This window comes from Salvelinus fontinalis, chromosome 1 (genome assembly GCF_029448725.1).
Source record: "Salvelinus fontinalis isolate EN_2023a chromosome 1, ASM2944872v1, whole genome shotgun sequence".
In the NCBI taxonomy this organism is placed as follows: domain Eukaryota; kingdom Metazoa; phylum Chordata; class Actinopteri; order Salmoniformes; family Salmonidae; genus Salvelinus; species Salvelinus fontinalis.
In genome coordinates, this window is record NC_074665.1 from 37,118,971 (window position 1) to 37,138,112 (window position 19,142).

The 19,142-nt window shown below is 40.4% G+C and overlaps 1 protein-coding gene across 1 annotated transcript in view; it reads right to left on the minus strand.

Moving 5' to 3' along the window:
- Positions 1-18,277, minus strand: part of LOC129853946 (RPE-retinal G protein-coupled receptor-like) — a 36,220-nt gene extending 17,943 nt beyond the window's left edge. The window contains exons 1-4 of the mRNA XM_055920486.1: positions 17,450-18,277; positions 16,944-17,100; positions 15,392-15,513; positions 9,880-10,033 (exon numbers count right to left, since the gene is read on the minus strand). Of these exons, the coding sequence (XP_055776461.1) occupies positions 9,880-10,033; positions 15,392-15,513; positions 16,944-17,100; positions 17,450-17,528 (512 nt within the window). The 5' untranslated portion in view covers positions 17,529-18,277. The remainder of the gene's footprint in view (positions 1-9,879; positions 10,034-15,391; positions 15,514-16,943; positions 17,101-17,449) is intronic.
- Positions 18,278-19,142: the final 865 nt, after the last annotated feature.

Here is a 19,142-nt window from a genome sequence, read left to right on the forward strand (position 1 = left end):
AATTTGTCAGCATTGCCATTTTAAACTCTCTGTAAAACTTAATACGGTTCACGAAAGCACAATCTTTCTGGATGTAATTTTTTTTTTAAATAATCAACTACAACTCTATTTTCCCGTGTTCTGTTCTTTATCTCCCTTACAACCCTTTATTAAGAAAAAAATCACAATCAAGAACTTTGAAGACAAATTATTAGAAAGAAATATCAATCCTCAAATTGAAAGTGATTAATCAGCTTTGAATCTATTCGTTTTTTTAAGAGAGAGAGTGAGTGAGTGTGTGAGTGAGTGAGACTTTTTGTCTTTCTTTAATGAAACATTCTCATTTCATAAACTCACCCCCCTTTAAAAATTTAAAATAAAAATATATCCTGTACTGCATAAATTTACCATACTCACCTTTCCCTCTACCACACGATACAAAACAACACCGCACATCACAATAACCAAAAAACCTTACCACTTTTACAACCGTATGTCCAATACATCTTCCCCAGCTATACAGACAACCCCCCCCCCCCCCCCAACACACCATATCTCCTGAAACATCTCCACACTTTTTATCATTCTATAGAACTCAAATTCTACCCTAAAGCGCGCAGAGACCATCCCATTAAATAATAGTAAAAGGGTCTGTTATCCCCCCACCTTTGACCCTGTTCCTCCTTGTTGGCCAAATAGGCAACTTCGCCTGAGCAAACAGAAAATTCAACAAAAGACATTTGGCCTTCTCCTTATTTGAATACCTGTACCCATTATAAACATCCCAACAGTAATAACTACCCCAAACCTCTCACACAGACATTCCAAAAGAGACATTAATTACATTAACCTGGCGCACACAGAAAACACATGAATAACAGTTTCTTTCATAACACAAAAAGGACACCCCTGCTCAATTCCCAGTTCAACCCGTACCAACCAGCTGTTAGTGGCCAGGGCTCCATGAAGAAACCTCCACTGGAGGTCCCCTGACCTCTTTGGTACTGGGGGTTTGTAAAGCCCCTTCCATCTAAAACCCACCATACTCTCCGCCCCACATATCCCCTGCCAATGATGTGCCTTCACTCCTGTTAGGCTCCTATTGTTCCTTACCTTAACTTCTTTGTGAGCATTTTCACTTTTGGATGAATTGCGTGCCCATAGCCTCCTACTCTGTCCCAGATGCTAATATATGCATATTATTATTACTATTGGATATAAAACACTCTGACGTTTCTAAAACTGTTTGAATGATGTCTGTGAGTATAACAGAACTCATATGGCAGGCAAAAACCTGAGAAAAAATCCAAACAGGAAGTGAGAATTCTGAGACTGGTCAATGTTCAACTCATCGCCTATTCAATTCCCTGTAAGATATGGATCTGTTTGCACTTCTTACGCCTTCCACTAGATGTCAACAGTCTGTAGAACGTGGAATGAAGCCTCTAGTGTGATGTGGGGCCGGTTGGGAGGTGTTTCAGTCATTGGTCTGGCAGAATGCCAGTTCCTGGTCATGCGCGTTCCAAACGATATCATCTTGCTTTCCATAACTTCTAGAGACACAAAGGAATTCTCCGGTTGGAAGGTTATTGGATAGTTATGATAACAACATCCTGAAGATTGATTCTCTAATTAGTTTGACCAGTTTATTCGACCTGTTAACCTGGAAAAACTACCCAGGTCCCTACGTAGTTCAGATAAAATTAGCCTGGAGGCCTTCATTGACTTGCCCCACCATCTCTACCTCCAACTCACTAATACAACGCTCTAGTTCCCCCAATAGTCTCCTAGCCTCTGAGGATGTACTGTTGACAGAAAAGCCTAATTTTGACTTTCCCCACATCCCACCATTGACTCAGACTCATACTCCTCTCTTCGCTGACCCCACCTTTCCCAAAAGATCTGGAAACTTGAGCAAAAAGTGGCATCTTGTAAGAGCTTTACATTAAACTTTCAATAGGATGCATGCCGGGGCCCTGGTGAAATAGACATCCAAGCCATGATTATGTGGTGATCCGAATACCCCACCAGTAGAATAGTAGCGCCCAACAGCCTATTGCTCCGATTCCTGGACATGTAAAACCGATGAAGTTGGGCTGCACTCCCCCTAGCCCCAAAAACCTTCACCCATGTATACTGTCTTGTGTTGGGATGTTTGGTTCTCCAAACATCCACTAGGTAAAACTGATTAATGATGTCCCTTAACACTCCCACTGACACTGAATGAGGCTCTTCCCCATTTCTGTCTTTCATAAAAATCCATTGTACAGTTCCAGTCCCCGCCAACAACCAGCATCTCCTCAGGCGCTACCTGTGAGAGTTCCTGTCTAAGACACCGAAATAGAACCCCCCTCTCTCTCCCTGTGTTAGGCGCACACATTTATAAAGACAAAACCCATGTTGTTGATTTCTATTTTTACAACAAGCAGCCTACAGACATACACACACACATCCTTTGAAGAGAACATTTTTACAGACAGACCTGATACAAACAGGACTGCCTCCACTGCACTAAAATTTGTCCCATGGCTCAACACGTTTGCCCCTTTCCACCAGAGCCGCCAATCGACTTATTCAACACATCACTATGCATCTCCTGCAGAAACGACACCATTTTATTTTTTTATTTTTTTACATATTCGCCCTACACACTCTTTTCCGTATCTCTGTCACCATTTATATTAAGCGAGCCTACCTGAAGAGTCTCCATAAGAAGTGAGAGAAAAGCCAGCAAAGAAAGAGACCAATAGCAAAGCTCAAAAAGCCCTTGTGTCTTAAAGAAACTATACATCTAAACAGTGTCTGAAGGTAGACCCTTACGCACTGTTGTGACCCACTTCCTCAACCTAAACCGTTTCCTGGGTGAGAGGACACCATGCCCCTCATTTTTTATCGTATTTTGTACTGATCTTACAAACTTTCCCGGATCAGAAAAAAAAGCCTAAAGATGAACTTTGTCCCCCTTGGTCTCATTCAGGAACCTTGTCAGTTCTCTCAACATGTACCTTGACCCCTCTGCTTGACTGGCTGTCAGCTCCGAACCCATTGAAGAGGAGTCTGAAAAAAATAACTCCTCATCCTCTTCCTCAGACTCACTTTCCTCCTCATCTCCATCTCCCATCCTGACCACCTGTCCTTCCTCTTTGGTCAGGGCCTTCCCGCCAGCACCAGGCAAAGGTTCCATGGTGCCTTTGACCACACCCTTTTTCCTTTTCCGCTTGAAACCCCCCCCCCCCCCCCCCCCTAGTCTCTTACACTTCCCCACTATACTCTCCTCATTGACTAGCATAACCTGACTAGACCCAGCCTAATCTACACCAACCTCCATAGCATGACTAGGACCAGCATCATCTACACCACCATCCATAGCATGACTAGGCCCAGCCTTTGCTACGCCACCATCCATTTCATGACTAGACCCAGCCTCCGCTACACCACCATCCCTAGCATGACTAGACCCAGCCTCAGCTACCCCACCATCTCTAGCCTGACTAGGCCCAGCCTCATTTACACCACCATCTCTTGCATGACTAGGCCCAGCCTCATTAACACCACCATCCCTGACATGACTAGGCCCAGCCTCTGCTGTCTGCATCTCATTACCCCCTGCACGTTGACCTCGATTTCCCCCACTGGCGCTCATGCCCTCACCTTGTCTACGGCCTTTATGTGGGCACGCAAAGCTCTTATGCCCAAAATCCTCACACTCAAAACATCGTAGACTATCTGTGCTGGCAAACCCTGTGTAGAGCCCCTCCCCATGCCTCACTTTAACCTGTTTGGGCTGCAGGGGCAGTGTTGAGTAGCCGGATAAAAGGTGCCCATTTCAAACGGCCTCGTACTCAATTCTTGCTCGTACAATATGCATATTATTATTACTATTGGATAGAAAACACTCTCTAGTTTCTAAAACCATTTGAATTATATCTGTGAGTAAAACAGAACTCCTTTTGCAGCAAACTTCCTGACAGGAAGTGGAAAATCTGAAATCGATGCTCTCTTCTAGGGGCTGCCTATTAAAGTCCTTGATATTTATTTGTTTAGATGCACTTCATACGTCTTCCACTAGATGTCGACAAGGAGTGAGAGAAGAAATTGAGTGTGTAACTTGATCTGGGCTCGAATAATTGCTCTTTGTATGACGTGTCACCAGTTTCGTGTTTTCTGGAGAGCGCGTCAAGGGACCTGGATTTGCCTTCTGATAAGCTGTCGTTATGGACGACTAATATCTCCGGCTTTGATTTTATTTGATACATGTGACAATATCATCGTAAAGTATGTTTTTTCAATATAGTTTAAAACTTCTTGTCAATAGGGGGTGCTGTTAGCACTTTTTTTTCTTGATGTTGCCAAATTAAACTGCCCAGTACTCAATTCTTGCTCGTACAATATGCATATTATTGTTATAATTGGATAGAAAACACTCTCTAGTTTCTATAACCGTTGGAATTATGTCTCTGAGTGAAACAGAACTCATTCTACAGCACTTTTCCTGAAAGGGAGTGAGATTTCAGAAATCTTGGCCTCTGTTCCCAGGTCAGTTTTAAGGTCCCTGTGAATGCTATGGGGATACAAACACTGCCTACCCCTTCCTCTAGATGTCAGTAAGTGGTGACAATTTGAATGGAGTCGATTGCGCAATCTGGGACTGTATAAAAGACCAAAGAGCGGAAGTACATTTATTTTTTTCCCTGCGCTTGACGCACGATGGACGTCGGACTGGCCTCCTTCCAAGCTTTGGTTTAGCCAGTAATATATCTCCGGTCATGTTTTTACTCGTTATAGGTGTTAAAAACATCATAAGGTAGTTAATTTAAACCGTTTTATAGCAATTTATATCCGTTTAGTGAGATTTTCTGGCATTTCTTTGTGACGCACTTCCAAGAGCTGGGCACTTTTCCAGTACATGCCGAACGTTAGTGGCCCTTTCGTCAGGACAAGAGGACATCTTTCGACCAAAAGACGATTAGACCGGAGAAAGGATACATTGCCCAAGATTCTGATGGAAGTTCAGCTAATAGTAAGAACTATTTATGATGATAAATCGTTGTTCTGTTGAAAAATGTTAAACGCATATTCCGCCATTTTCTTTGGGGTAGCTTCGCTTTGGCGCACCCTGTATTGCACAGTAAAGATAATTAAAAAAATGTAATTCAGCAATTGCATTAAGAACTAATTTGTCTTTCAATTGCTGTCCACCCTGTATTTTTTAGTCAAGTTCATGATTATTTATTCAATAGACTAGATCACTGTCCAAGATGGCACCCGACATTTTCTGGACAGTTTGGCTACTATTCTCATTGTATAACCACGTTTTTTTGTGGCTAAATATGCACATTTTCGAACAAACTCTATATGTATGTTGTAATATGATGTTACAGGAGTGTCATCGGAAGAATTCTGAGAAGGTTAGTGAAAAAATTAATACATTTTGGTGGTGATAATGCTATCGCTCTTTTTGCCTTGAATCAATGCTGGGGTAATGTTTGCACATGTGGTATGCTAATATAACGATTTATTGTGTTTTCGCTGTAAGACACTTAGAAAATCTGAAATATTGTCTGGATTCACAGGATCTGTGTCTTTCAATTACTGTACGCTGTGTATTTTTAAGAAATGTTTTATGATTAGTAATTAGGTAATACACGTTGCTCTCTGTATTTATTCTAGTCGAGTTGTGATGGTGGGTGCAATTGTAAACTATGATTTCTACCTGAAATATGCACATTTTTCTAACAAAACCTATCCTATACAATAAATATGTTATCAGACTGTCATCTGATGAGGTTTTTTCTTGGTTAGTGGCTATCAATATCTTTATTTGGCCGAATTGGTGATAGCTACTGGTGGAGAGAAAAAATTATGGACAAAGAAAAATGGTGTCTTTTGCTAACGTGGTTAGCTAATAGATTTACATATTGTGTCTTCCCTGTAAAACATTTTACAAATCAGAAATGATTGCTGGATACACCAGAAGTGGATCTTTCATCTGGTGTCTTGGACTTGTGATTGAATGATATTTAGATGCTAGTATTTACTTGTGACGCTATGCTAGCTATGCTATTCAGCTTTTTTACTGGTGGGGGTGGTGGGGGTTGCTCCCGGATCCGGGTTTCTGAGGCGGTAGAAGTTAATCAGATGATTGAAATTTTTCGGAAGTTTTGCCGTGTTCCGTTCTCTTCCGTTTGTTGACATGGAGATATTCGCGCCACTTGGCAAGTGTGCTTGCTAAATCGAGAGGGAAAAAGGCTGTTCTAAATCCAAACAACTATTGTTCCCGATAAAGGACCCCTTGTACAACATTCTGATGAAAGATCATCAAAAGTAGGACCCATTTTATGATGCTATTTCATATATCTGTCGTACATGTGAACTAGTCGTTTGCGCCCAGCTTTTGGGTACTCTCTCGCTATACCTAAGCTGGATGTCGTAATGAGGTTATTTTTAGAATTCTAACACGGCGCTTGCATTGAGAACTAGTGTATCTATCATTTCCTATACAACATGTATTTTTTAGTTATGTTTATGAATAGTCATTTGGTCAGAATATGTGTGTCAGAAAAAGTGTCAGAAAAATATCCGGACGTTGTGGGAAAGAGATGCTACGTTAGCACAATGTATAACCAGTGATTTCAGCTCTAAATATGCACATTTTCGAACATTTTCGATAGGACTGTCATCTGATGAAGCTTATCAAGGTTAGTCAAAAATTATATATCTTTTGCTGGTTTGTTACGATCGCTAACTTTTGCTACTGGGGAAGGGCTTGTGTTTCTGGCTATTGTGGTAAGCTAATATAACGCTGTTTTTTCGCTGTAAAACACTTAAGAAATCGGAAATATTGGCTGGAATCACAAGATGCCTGTCACGCCCTGGCCTTAGTATTCTTTGTTTTCTTTATGTTTTTTAGTTAGGTCAGGGTGTGACATGGGGAAGGTATGTGTTTTTGTAATGTCTAGGGGTGTTGTATGTGTATGGGGCAGAGTAGAGTAGTGGTGTCTAGTTATGTCTATGGCTGCCTGGATTGGTTCTCAATCAGAGACAGCTGTCATTCATTGTCTCTGATTGGGAGCCATATTTAAGGCAGCCATAGGCAGTAGGCTTTTGTGGGGTATTGTCTATGTTGAACGTTTGTTGCTTGTCTGTGCACTTACGTTATTTAGCTTCACGGTCGTTTGTTGTTTTGTTAGTTTGTGTATAGTGTTCGTTTCGTGTTTTTTCTCTCTTCCAAAATAAAGAGATGTATTTTGCACACGCTGCGCCTTGGTCCTCTCTCTCTCACGAAGACGATCATGACAATGCCTGTCTTTCATTTGCTGTACACTATGTATTTTTCAGAAATGTTTTATGATGAGTATTTAGGTATTTGACGTTGGTGTCTGTAATTATTCTGGCTGCTTTCGGTGCAATTTCTGATTGTAGCTGCAATGTAAACTATGATGTATACCTGAAATATGCACTTTTTATGCACTTTTTATGCATTTTTCGAACAAAACGTAGATTTATTGAATAACATGTTATAAGACTGTCATCTGATGAAGTTGTTTCTTGGTTAGTTTGGTTGGTTCTTGGTTAGTTAGGTTGGCTTTGTGCATGCTACCTGTGCTGTGAAAAATGTCTGTCCTTTTTTGTATTTGGTGGTAAGCTAACATAAATATACATGCTGTTTTCACTGTAAAACATTTTAAAAATCGGACATGTTGGCTGGATTCACAAGATGTGTACCTTTCATTTGCTGTATTGGACTTGTTAATATGTGAAAGTTAAATATTTCTAAAAAATATATTTTGAATTTCGCGCCCTGCACTTGAAGTGGCTGTTGTCATATTGATCCCGACTTAGGGCTTTCAGCCATAATTAAAATGCACATTTAGCTGTTGCTCATTGTTATTCAGAAACATAAACATTTGCCTTTTTGCACTTTTTATATTATGTATTCTGCTTAAAATCATCCTAAAATTGAACACATTTGACTTTTATTGCTTTATGTAAAAAAAACATTGCAAAATGTATTGCCGAATTTCTGAAAAGCTGCCGCAAAATCAAGCATTTTTGGCTGCAGAAATCACAAAATGTTGATAAATCCTGGAGGGACTGTTTATTACAATATTTAGTTGAGATTTTGGGTTCTGTGAATGATTTGTCCCAAATACAATACTTTTAGTTTATGAAATATTTAGGACAAACTTATTCCTTGCCACCCAATCTGAAAGCCAGTGGCATGTCGTTAGTAAAGACTGAGAAAAGTAAGGGGCCTAGACATCTACCCTGGGCAATTCCTGAATCTACCTGGACTTTGTTGGAGAGGCTTCCATTAAATAACACCCTCTGTGTTCTGTTAGACAGGTAACTCTTTATCCACAATATAGTAGTTGGCGTACAACCATAACACATGTATTTTTCCAGTTGTAGACTATGATCGATAATGTCAAAAGCCACATTGAATTCTAACAAAACAGCCCGACAATCTTTTTATCATCAATTTCTCTCAGCCGTCATTTGTGTAAGTGCCATGTTTGTTGAATGTCCTTCGTGCTAAAAATCTGTTACTGTAAAATGGCATTATATCTGGTCAAACACCATTTTTTCCAAAAGTTTACGAAGGGTTGGTAACAGGCTGACTGGTCGGCTATTTGAGACAGTAAATGTGGCTTTACTATCCTTAGGTAGGGGAATAACTTTTTATTTCCTCCAGGCCTGAGGGCACACACTTTCTGGTAGGCTGAAATTGAAGATATGGCAAATAGGAGTGGCAATATCATCTGCTATTATCGTCAGTAATTTTCCATCCAAGATGTCAGACCCCGGTGGCTTGTCAGTGTTGATAGACAACAATATTTTTTTCACCACTTCACACTTTACAGAATTCAAAAATGCAATGCTTGTCTTTTATTAATTGGTCAGATACAGTATATTTGGATGTGAAGTGTCAGCATTTGTTGCTTGCATGTCATGCCTAAATTTGCTAATCTGGCCAATGAAAAAATCATTAGAGTAGTTGGCAATATCAGTGGGTTTTGTAATGATAAATCATCTGATTCAGTGAATGATGGAGTGGGGTTTGCCTTTCAAAAACATAGGAATAGCCACAAAACATATATATATATATATATATATTTTACCTTTATTTAACTAGGCAAGTCAGTTAAGAACAAATTCTTTTTTTCAATGACGGCCTAGGAACAGTGGGTTAACTGCCTTGTTCAGGGGCAGAACGACAGTTTTTTACCTTGTCAGTTCAGGGATTTGATTTTGCAACCTTTCGGTTACAAGTCCAACGCTCTAACCACGAGGCTACCTGCCGCCCCAAATATGACCACTTATACACTATATTGGCTACTATATTTTGATCACTACATCCAATGGATTTGAATACTGCTTTCAAACAAATGTCTGCAGCATTTGTAATTATGTGATCAATACATGTTGATGATTTCATTCCTGTGCTTTTTGTAACTACCCTGGTTGGTTGAATGATAACCTGAACCAGGTTGCAGGCACTAGTTACAGTTTGAAGCTTTCTCTGGAGTGAGTAGCCAGAAAATCACCCAGAAAATATAACTCTATTGATTTCACACACTACTCTACATATATCCTGATGCCAAGTCACCTTGCCTCTATACATATCTACCGCTATCACTCCAGTATCCCTGCACATTGTAAATATGTTTCTGAAACTGACCGTGTATATAATATGCTTACTTACATAATTGTTATATCATTATTATTATTATTTTTACATTGTGTGTTTTTGTTCTACCTTGTTATTTGTAGTATTATATTGTTATTGATTACTGCAAAGTTGGGTTTAGAGATTGCAAGAAAGGCATTTAACTGTACTTGTGCATGTGAATTTAAAAACTTGAAACCTGAAACTTGAAACGTGGGTGTGTTTGTCACCTGTCTCCTTTGCTGTAGTCAAGGGTACAGCATGTCCTGAGGGGTTCGTAGTCATACTCTCCCCAGCCGATGAGGGGCATGGCGGACCAGAAGGCGGTGAACAGCCAGATGAAAATAGCCAGAGTGATGGCACTGCTCCACTGTAGCTTTGTCCCTGATGAAAAGCACAACCATAGAAATACATGACTATTGTAGCTGTAAACGGCAGATTTTTTTATGGAATATCTACATAGGCGTACAGAGGCCCATTATCAGCAACCATCACTCCTGCGTTCCAATGGCACGTTGTGTTAGCTAATCCAAGTTTATAATTTTAAAAGGTTAATTGATCATTAGAAAACCCATTTGAAATTGTTAGCACAGCTGAAAACTGTCTCTAACCAGAATATAAAGAGGAGTGGGAGGCCCCACGCAGAGTTGCAAAGAAAAAGCCATATCTCAGACAGGCCAATAAAAGTAAAAGATTAAGATGGGCAAAAGAACATAGACACTGGACAGAGGAACTCTGACTAGAAGGCCAGCATCCCGGAGTCACCTCTTCAATGTTGACTTTGAGACTGGTGTTTTGCAGGTACTATTTAATGACGCTGCCAGTTGAGGACTTACGTGGCATCTGTTTCTCAAACTAGACACTTTAATGTACTTGTCCTCTTACTCAGTTGTGCACCGGGGCCTCCCACTCCTCTTTCTATTCTGTGAAGGGAGTAGTACACAGCGTTGTAAGAGACCTTCAGTTTCTTGGCAATTCCTCGCATGGAATAGCCTTCATTTCTCAGAACAAGACTAGACTGACGAGTTTCAGAAGAAAGTTCTTTGTTTCTGGCCATTTTGAACCTGTAATCAAACCCACAAATGCTGACGCTCCAGATACTCAACTAGTCTAAAGAAGTCCAGTTTTACTGCTTCTTTAATCAGAACAACAGTTTTCAACTGTGCAAACATAATTGCAAAAGGGTTTTCTAATGATCAATTAGCCTTTTAAAATGATCAACTTGGATTAGCTAACACAACGTGCCATTGGAACACAGGAGTGATGGTTGCTGATAATGGGCCTCTGTACGCCTATGTAGATATTCCATTAAAGATCTGCCGTTTCCAGCTACAATAGTCATTTACAAAATGAACAATGTCTACACTGTATTTCTGATCAATTTTGTTTTTTATTGGAAATAAAATGTGCTTTTTTTTCAGAAACAAGGAAATGTCTAAATGACCCCAAACTTGTCAACGGTAGTGTGTGTATATACAGTGGGGAGAACAAGTATTTGATACACTGCCGATTTTGCAGGTTTTCCTACTTACAAAGCATGTAGAGGTCTGTAATTTTATCATAGGTACACTTCAACTGAGAGACGAAATCTAAAACAAAAATCCAGAAAATCAAATTGTATGATTTTTAAGTAATTAATTAGCATTTTATTGCATGACATAAATATTTGATACATCAGAAAAGCAGAACTTAATATTTGGTACAGAAACCTTTGTTTGCAATTACAGAGATCATACGTTTCCTGTAGTTCTTGACCAGGTTTGCACACACTGCAGCAGGGATTTTGGCCCACTCCTCCATACAGACCTCCAGATCCTTCAGGTTTCGGGGCTGTCACTGGGCAATACTGACTTTCAGCTCCCTCCAAAGATTTTCTATTGGGTTCAGGTCTGGAGACTGGCTAGGCCACTCCAGGACCTTGAGATGCTTCTTACGGAGCCACTCCTTAGTTGCCCTGGCTGTGTGTTTCGGGTCGTTGTCATGCTGGAAGACCCAGCCACGACCCATCTTCAATGCTCTTACTGAGGCAAGGAGGTTGTTGGCCAAGATCTCGCGATACATGGCCCCATCCATCCTCCCCTCAATACAGTGCAGTCGTTCTGTCCCCTTTGCAGAAAAGCATCCCCAAAGAATGATGTTTCCACCTCCATGCTTCACGGTTGGGATGGTGTTCTTGGGGTTGTACTCATCCTTCTTCTTCCTCCAAACACGGCGAGTGGAGTTTAGACCAAAAAGCTCTATTTTTGTCTCATCAGACCACATGACCTTCTCCCATTCCTCCTCTGGATCATCCAGATGGTCATTGGCAAACTTCAGACGGGCCTGGACATGCGCTGGCTTGAGCAGGGGGACCTTGCGTGCGCTGCAGGATTTTAATCCATGACAGCGTAGTGTGTTACTAATGGTTTTCTTTGAGACTGTGGTCCCAGCTCTCTTCATTCAGGTCCTGCCGTGTAGTTCTGGGCTGATCCCTCACCTTCCTCATGATCATTGATGCCCCAGGAGGTGAGATCTTTCATGGAGCCCCAGACCGAGGGTGATTGACCGTCATCTTGAACTTCTTCCATTTCATAATAATTGAGCCAACAGTTGTTTCCTTCTCACTAAGCTGCTTGCCTATTGTCCTGTAGCCCATCCCAGCCTTGTGCAGGTCTACAATTTTATCCCTGCTGTCCTTACACAGCTCTGGTCTTGGCCATTGTGGAGAGGTTGGAGTCTTTTTGATTGAGTGTGTGGACAGGTGTCTTTTATACAGGTAATGAGTTCAAACAGGTGCTGTTAATACAGGTAATGAGTGGAGAACAGGAGGGCTTCTTAAAGAAAAACTAACAGGTCTGTGAGAGCCGGAATTCTTACTGGTTGGTAGGTTATCAAATACTTATGTCATGCAATAAAAAGCTAATTAATTACTTAAAAATCATACAATGTGCTTTTCTGGATTTTTGTTTTAGATTCCGTCTCTCACAGTGGAAGTGCACCTATGATAAAAATTACAGACCTCTACATGCTTTGTAAGTAGGAAATCCTGCAAATTCGGCAGTGTATCAAATACTTGTTCTCCCCACTGTATATATATAGTGCATTCAAAACTATGAAATACCACATATGGAATCATGTAGTAACCAAAAAAATGTTAAACAAATCAAAATATATTCTACATGAGAGATTCTTCAAATAGCCACCCTTTACCTTAATGACAGCTTTGGCATTCTCTCAACCAGCTTCACCTGGAATGCTTTTCCAATGGTCTTGAAGGACTTCCCACATATGCTGAGCACTTGTTGGCTGTTTTTGCTTCACTCTGCGGTCCGACTCATCTCAAACTATCTCATTTTGGTTGAGGTCGAGGGGTTGTGGAGGCCAGGTCATCTGATGAAGCACTCCATCACTCTCCTTCTTGGTAAAATAGCCTTAACACAGCCCGGAGGTGTGTTAGGTCATTGTCCTGTTGAAAATCAAATGATAGTCCCACTAAGCCCAAACCAGATGGGATGGCGTATCGCTGCAGAGTGCTGTGGTTGCCATGCTGGTTAAGGGTGCCTTGAATTCTAAATGAATCACTGACAGTGTCACCAGCAAAGCACCCCCACACCGTAATACCTCCTCCTCCATGCTTTACGGTGGGAAATACATCCGTTCACCCACACCGCATCTCACAAAGACAGGGAGGTAGGAACCAAAAATTTGGACTCCAGACCAAAGGACAAATTTCCACCGGTCTAATGTCCATTGCTCATGTTTCTTTGCCCAAGCAAGTCTCTTCTTATTATTGGTGTCCTTTGGTAGTGGTTTCTTTGCAGCAATTCAATCATGAAGGCCTGACTCACACAGTTTCCTCTGAACAATTGATGTTGAGACATGTCTGTTACTTGAACTCTGTAAATCATTTATTTGGGCTGCAATTTCTGAGACTGGTAACTCTAATGAACTTATCCCTGCAGCAGAGGTAACTCTGGGTCTTACATTCCTGTGGTGATTCGCATGAGAGCCAGTTTCATCATAACACTTGATGGTTTTTGAAACTGCACTTGAAGAAACTTTCAAAGTTCTTGAGCTTTTCCATATTGACTGACCTTCATGTCTTAACCTGTTTGGGCTGCAGGGGCAGTATTGAGTAGCCGGATAAAAGGTGCCCATTTCAAACGGCCAAAACATAAGTGTATGTATAACCTGATGTTATAGGACTGTCATCTGATGAAACTTATCAAGGTTAGTCAAAAATTATTTTGTACCTGTTTCCTCCAGCATCTTCACAAGGTCCTATGCTGTTTTTCTGGGATTGATTTGATCTTTTCGCACCAAAGTACCTTCATCTCTAGGAGACAGAATGCATCTCCATCCTGAGCGGTATGACGGCTGCGTTGTCCCATGGTGTTTATACTTGCGTACTATTGTTTGTACAGATGAACGTGGTACCTTCAGGCGTTTGGAAATTTCTCCCAAGAATGAACCAGACCTGTGGAGGTCTACAATTTTTTTTATGAGGTCTTGGCTGATTTCTTTGAATTTTTCCATGATGTCAAGAAAAGAGGCACTGAGTTTGAAGGTAGGCCTTGAAATTCATCCACAGGTACACCTCCAATTGACTCAAATTATGTCAATTAGCCTATCAGAAACTTCTAAAGCCATGACATAATTTTCTGGAATTTTCCAAGCTGTTTAAAGGCACAGTCAACTTAGTGTATGTAAACTTCTGACCCACTGGAATTGTGATACAGTGAATTATAAGTGAAATAATCTGTCTGTAAACAATTGTTGTAAAAATTATGCACAAAGTAGATGTCCTTACCAAATTGTCAAAACTATAGTTTGTTAACAAAAAATGTGTGGAGTGGTTGATAAACGAGTTTTAATGACTCCAACCTAAGTGTATGTAAACATCCGACTTCAACTGTATATATCAAAAACCTTCCACAGGGATGCTGGCCCATGTTGACTCCAAGGCTTCCCACAGTTGTGTCAAGTTGGCTGATGTCCTTTGGGTGGTGGATCATTCTTGATACACACAGGAATCTGTTGAGCGTGAAAAACCCAGCAGCGTTGCAGTTCTTGATACAAACTGGTGCACCTTGCACCTAATACCATACCCCGTTCGAATCCACTTAAATATTTTGTCTTGCCCATTTACCCTCTGAATGGCACACACACACAATCCATGTTTCAATATTCTTAAGGCTTAATCATTCTTTATCCTGTCTCCTCCCCTTCATCTACACTAATTGAAGTGGATTTAACAAGTGACATCCATAAGGGATCATAGCTTTCACCTGGATTCACCAGTCTATGTCATGGAAAGAGCAGGTGTCCTTAATGTTTTGTACACTCAATGTATAGTTTTACAAGGTCAAAACACAATAGAAAGTGTGTCAGTGTGGGTGTAATCTGCAGATTATGTCTTTGTGAGAGGTCATTAAAACCATATAGATGAGTGACCTCATAACAGACCAATAGACTCTTAGGCCAGATGGCCTTTTAGGATGCTGTGAGGCCCCAAGAACAGCTGCACATAAAGATTAGTCCTGTTTAGTGTGTGTTTGTTTGTGCATTTGCTGTTGGGGATGGATGTGTGTGTGTACATTTATTGTTGGGGATGTGTGTGTGTGTGTGTGTGTGCGTGTGTGTGTGTGTGTGTGTGTGTGTGTGTGTGTGTGTGTGTGTGCACGTGCTTGTGCACGTGCGTGTGCACGTGTGTTTATGGAGATGTATGAGACCTAAGAAACCTATGAGACTCATGTCACTTACTTGTGCAGTACTGGTGGTATCTGTCCCATGCAATGGCAGCAATGAAGTGGATGCTGGCGAGAGCTGTCACGAAACCCTGGAAGCCATGAGTCTGGCAGCCATCTGAGCCATAGGGCCAGTACCTGGAGAAGGGCATACAGTAGTAAAGAGGGGGAAAGACAATTAGGCCTTAACACTATGTTATTATTTTTATTGTGTTCAACAATGAATTGATAGACTGGTAGAGCACAATGTAACAGAAAACTGTAATTTATATGGTCATTTTTAGTATTATCAACAGTAAAAATAAACTTTAATTTTTTTTACTGCAGCATACTGTAAATGATGATGCATTGTGGGAAAATTGGCATATTTGAAATGGTACTGTAATTCCACCCCACAGAATGCAGTACCGTACCGTATTGTATCGTTTGAGACCTAAAAACCTTTTGACCATTAGGAGATGCATGGTATGGTTGTTTCTGGCTCATTAACATGTTTTGAGGCGTACCTTGTAAGAAGCTATATTTGTTGCACCCATTAGTGAGAATGCTGCACCAATTTAACTCATATGTATTTATAGTGCTCTGTCAATTTAAAATTATAGTCAACAGATTGAAATCTCAAAGCTTTAAAAAGCACTGTAAAGTCTAAGTCCTTCTCAAAAGCATTATGTCATGTCCTTTTGGTCTGTTCTACCCTGTAGTCTCTGTCAGTTTGGAAGCTTTTGAGAAGGCCTCTAGAAGTGCAAGTGATATAAAACACGAAACATGAATTAATATACTGTAATATACTAGCAGCCAACCTGCTTGCACTAATCACTTGTAATTACAGTGAAATACAAACTCCTCCCCTCAATGAATTTCATTCATCCATTAATTAATTCATTCATTCATTCCGATTACGGTAGCAGTTACATTTTTATAGTATAATATAGTTAGTCAATTTGCGGTAGTGTAGTGTGTGTCATTACACAGTACTTGCTTTGATACTGTATTTATATTACAGTAGGTGTACAGCAATATGAAATACAGAATTTTACTCACCACCGAGATGCCTGTAAGATACTGTCAAATTAATGGCAAACACTTTACAGTGCATAGAAGTAGACTGCAGGGAAGGCCAGTGTCTGTTTATGACATTTTGCATTGGCCATGGTCAGCTATTAATAACCATTTGAATTTGAAGTGAATCTGGTGCCTGTTTTAATCCTAAACCACCTAGACGCCAACCCAGAGCATCATCGTTCATCCCCCCCGATTAAAGAGTTCTAAATCCTCCGCCTTTATGCATCACAGCATAGTCCCCGGAAGGTCTGTTATGACCCTACCTCATTGGTGTACTACTCTAAAACTATGCAGAGATATTGATTAGCCAATTGATTGGAATATGTCAGAGAGAGAGACACATATTCTCCTTTGAGTTGGTCTGCTATGGTATTGAGAACCCCCAGTATATAATATTCCATGTTCAATTCATGGTATTTTGCAGTGGCAAAACGTTGCAACAATGAGTCAGTGTGAGTACAAAGTGAATAAGGCGATGGAGAGGATTAGTATGCTATGTCACTCACCTCAGAAAACTGGAGAAAGCGGCAATGGTTGCGTTCGCAGAGATGCCCATATCGGCTAATGCCAAACTCAAGACTAGGAAATTGCTGGGGGTTCTCAGTTCTCTTATTTTGAGGAAAGCAGCGACTGTCACAGCATTCAGGAAGAATCCCAGAAGACCTTTAAGGGACATAACACAGAATAGGTTATAAACACAGTGGCAGTGTGCATAGCAGAGCGCATATTCCAAGATGAGAAGTAAAAATGAAAAGTTTTCTTTTGAAAGGCTGTTTAAACAAAATAATGTGTTGTTCCAGACTATTGATTGTGAAATTACAGGATATATCATGCAATTGTCTGGACAAAATGAGCATTTCATCCATATTGCATCAGGTCACATAACTGCGCTGCTACCACTCTTTGTAAAAGAGTGTGTAAACAGGCCACCAACCCTGAACACAGAGCATCAGGTCTAACATAGCATATAGAAGCATAGCTACCGCATTTATGGATGAATTCCATCACTCACCCTCCACTAGCAGACAAGATCCCAAAGAGAATACATCGAAGTCTGAGAAACCATCCGGTAAAGGGTAGGAAGACACCATCTTCAATCCGATTTTTCACACCAGTAAAGTGCAGAAATCACAGATCTACTTACTCTCACTGTCAGCTTGCTTTACAATGTGCCTCTAACCTAACTGATCCCACTTTTAAAGGGGCATTTCACGTGAAAAAGCATGCATGCAATTATGTAAAGCTCTCTCACTCTCTTGCCCCAATCCGCACAAGAATGTATTAATGAACATAACAACACAACCCGCTGTCCCCTAATACGTATTAACACACCGCTACTCTAAAGCTCTCTATTAGTTACACAACAAGCCTTTCTGTCTGTGTGAGACCACCGTCTGGAGAAGGATGACCTTAATGTCAAATGCAAATGTTTGGTGTAGTCTATACAACTCTGTTGAAAGGATGTTCAGCACCCAGCCATACACATCCATTCATTCATGCTTTTTGTAGGCTACTGAAGTGTTTGCATGGCAGTAATATACAGCACCATTTACAGCTATATAGGCTACGTAACATGTATAGGCCTATAAACAGTATAACGTAGGCAGGGTTGGGTAGGTTACTTCTAAATGTAATCTGTTAAAGTTACTAGTTACCTGTCCAAAATAACGTAACTTTTGGATTAGCCAAACATAATCGGATTACTTTCAGTTACTATTGGATTACTTTCCCCTTAAGAGGCATTAGAAGAAGACAAAAAGGATCCGTCAAACACATTTGGTGTGTCATCATAGTGGTCTCTGACTGGTTGTCAGACTCACTCAGGTTTCCATCCAGTTATGTTTGTAAAGTCATACTGTATAAAAATCATAATTTATTTGATCCATATGGTGGGATATTTTGTGTCTGTAAAATGTATTACGGCAGTGGAAATGTGGCCGTGAATGTGTTATCCATAGCTAGTAGGCTAGCTAGCAGATAAAAATAGGCCACATGTTTAAAACTTATAGAATTAGTTAGTTATTTAGTTATTTGTCATGTTAAAGTTCTGCATTATAATAATTATAGGTGTCCCCTTCTTTGGGTCTGATAGCACAACCAAGGGAGAGAATCACTCAAAATAAATCCACTTCAGGAGATGAAGTGAGTGAGTAAGACTGGAGCACTCCGCAAATGATGTGATGATTCACGTATAGATTCATGTTTAGGTAAACTGACTGCAAGATTTGTTCACACAATCATTCATAGGCAAGTTATATGAATTATGTAAGTGTTTTTGTGCATTATTTTGTGCATCATTAAGTAATAAATTTTTTCTCTTACATTTAAAAATGGTAACTGACATGCACACACACGCACGCACACACGCACACACACGCACGCACGCACGCACGCACACACGCACGCACACACGCACACACGCACACACACACACACACACATTTCAGACACTTATCTCAATGTGAGACACTGACCTCACTGCAAAACTGAAAGACAATTAACTATTCTTAGATTTGACTGGAACAAAGCAGGATAATCAAATAACTGCAACTGCAAGATTTTTAAAGGTATGATATCTATGTTCATAACTTCATGAATAAACAAATCTAATGGGAAAGTCAACTCTGTAAACTTTGCTATAGTTCTGTAATACAAAAGGAGGCTTAGTTGAGCGAGATGACGAGATGCTTTCTGACAAAGGTGTG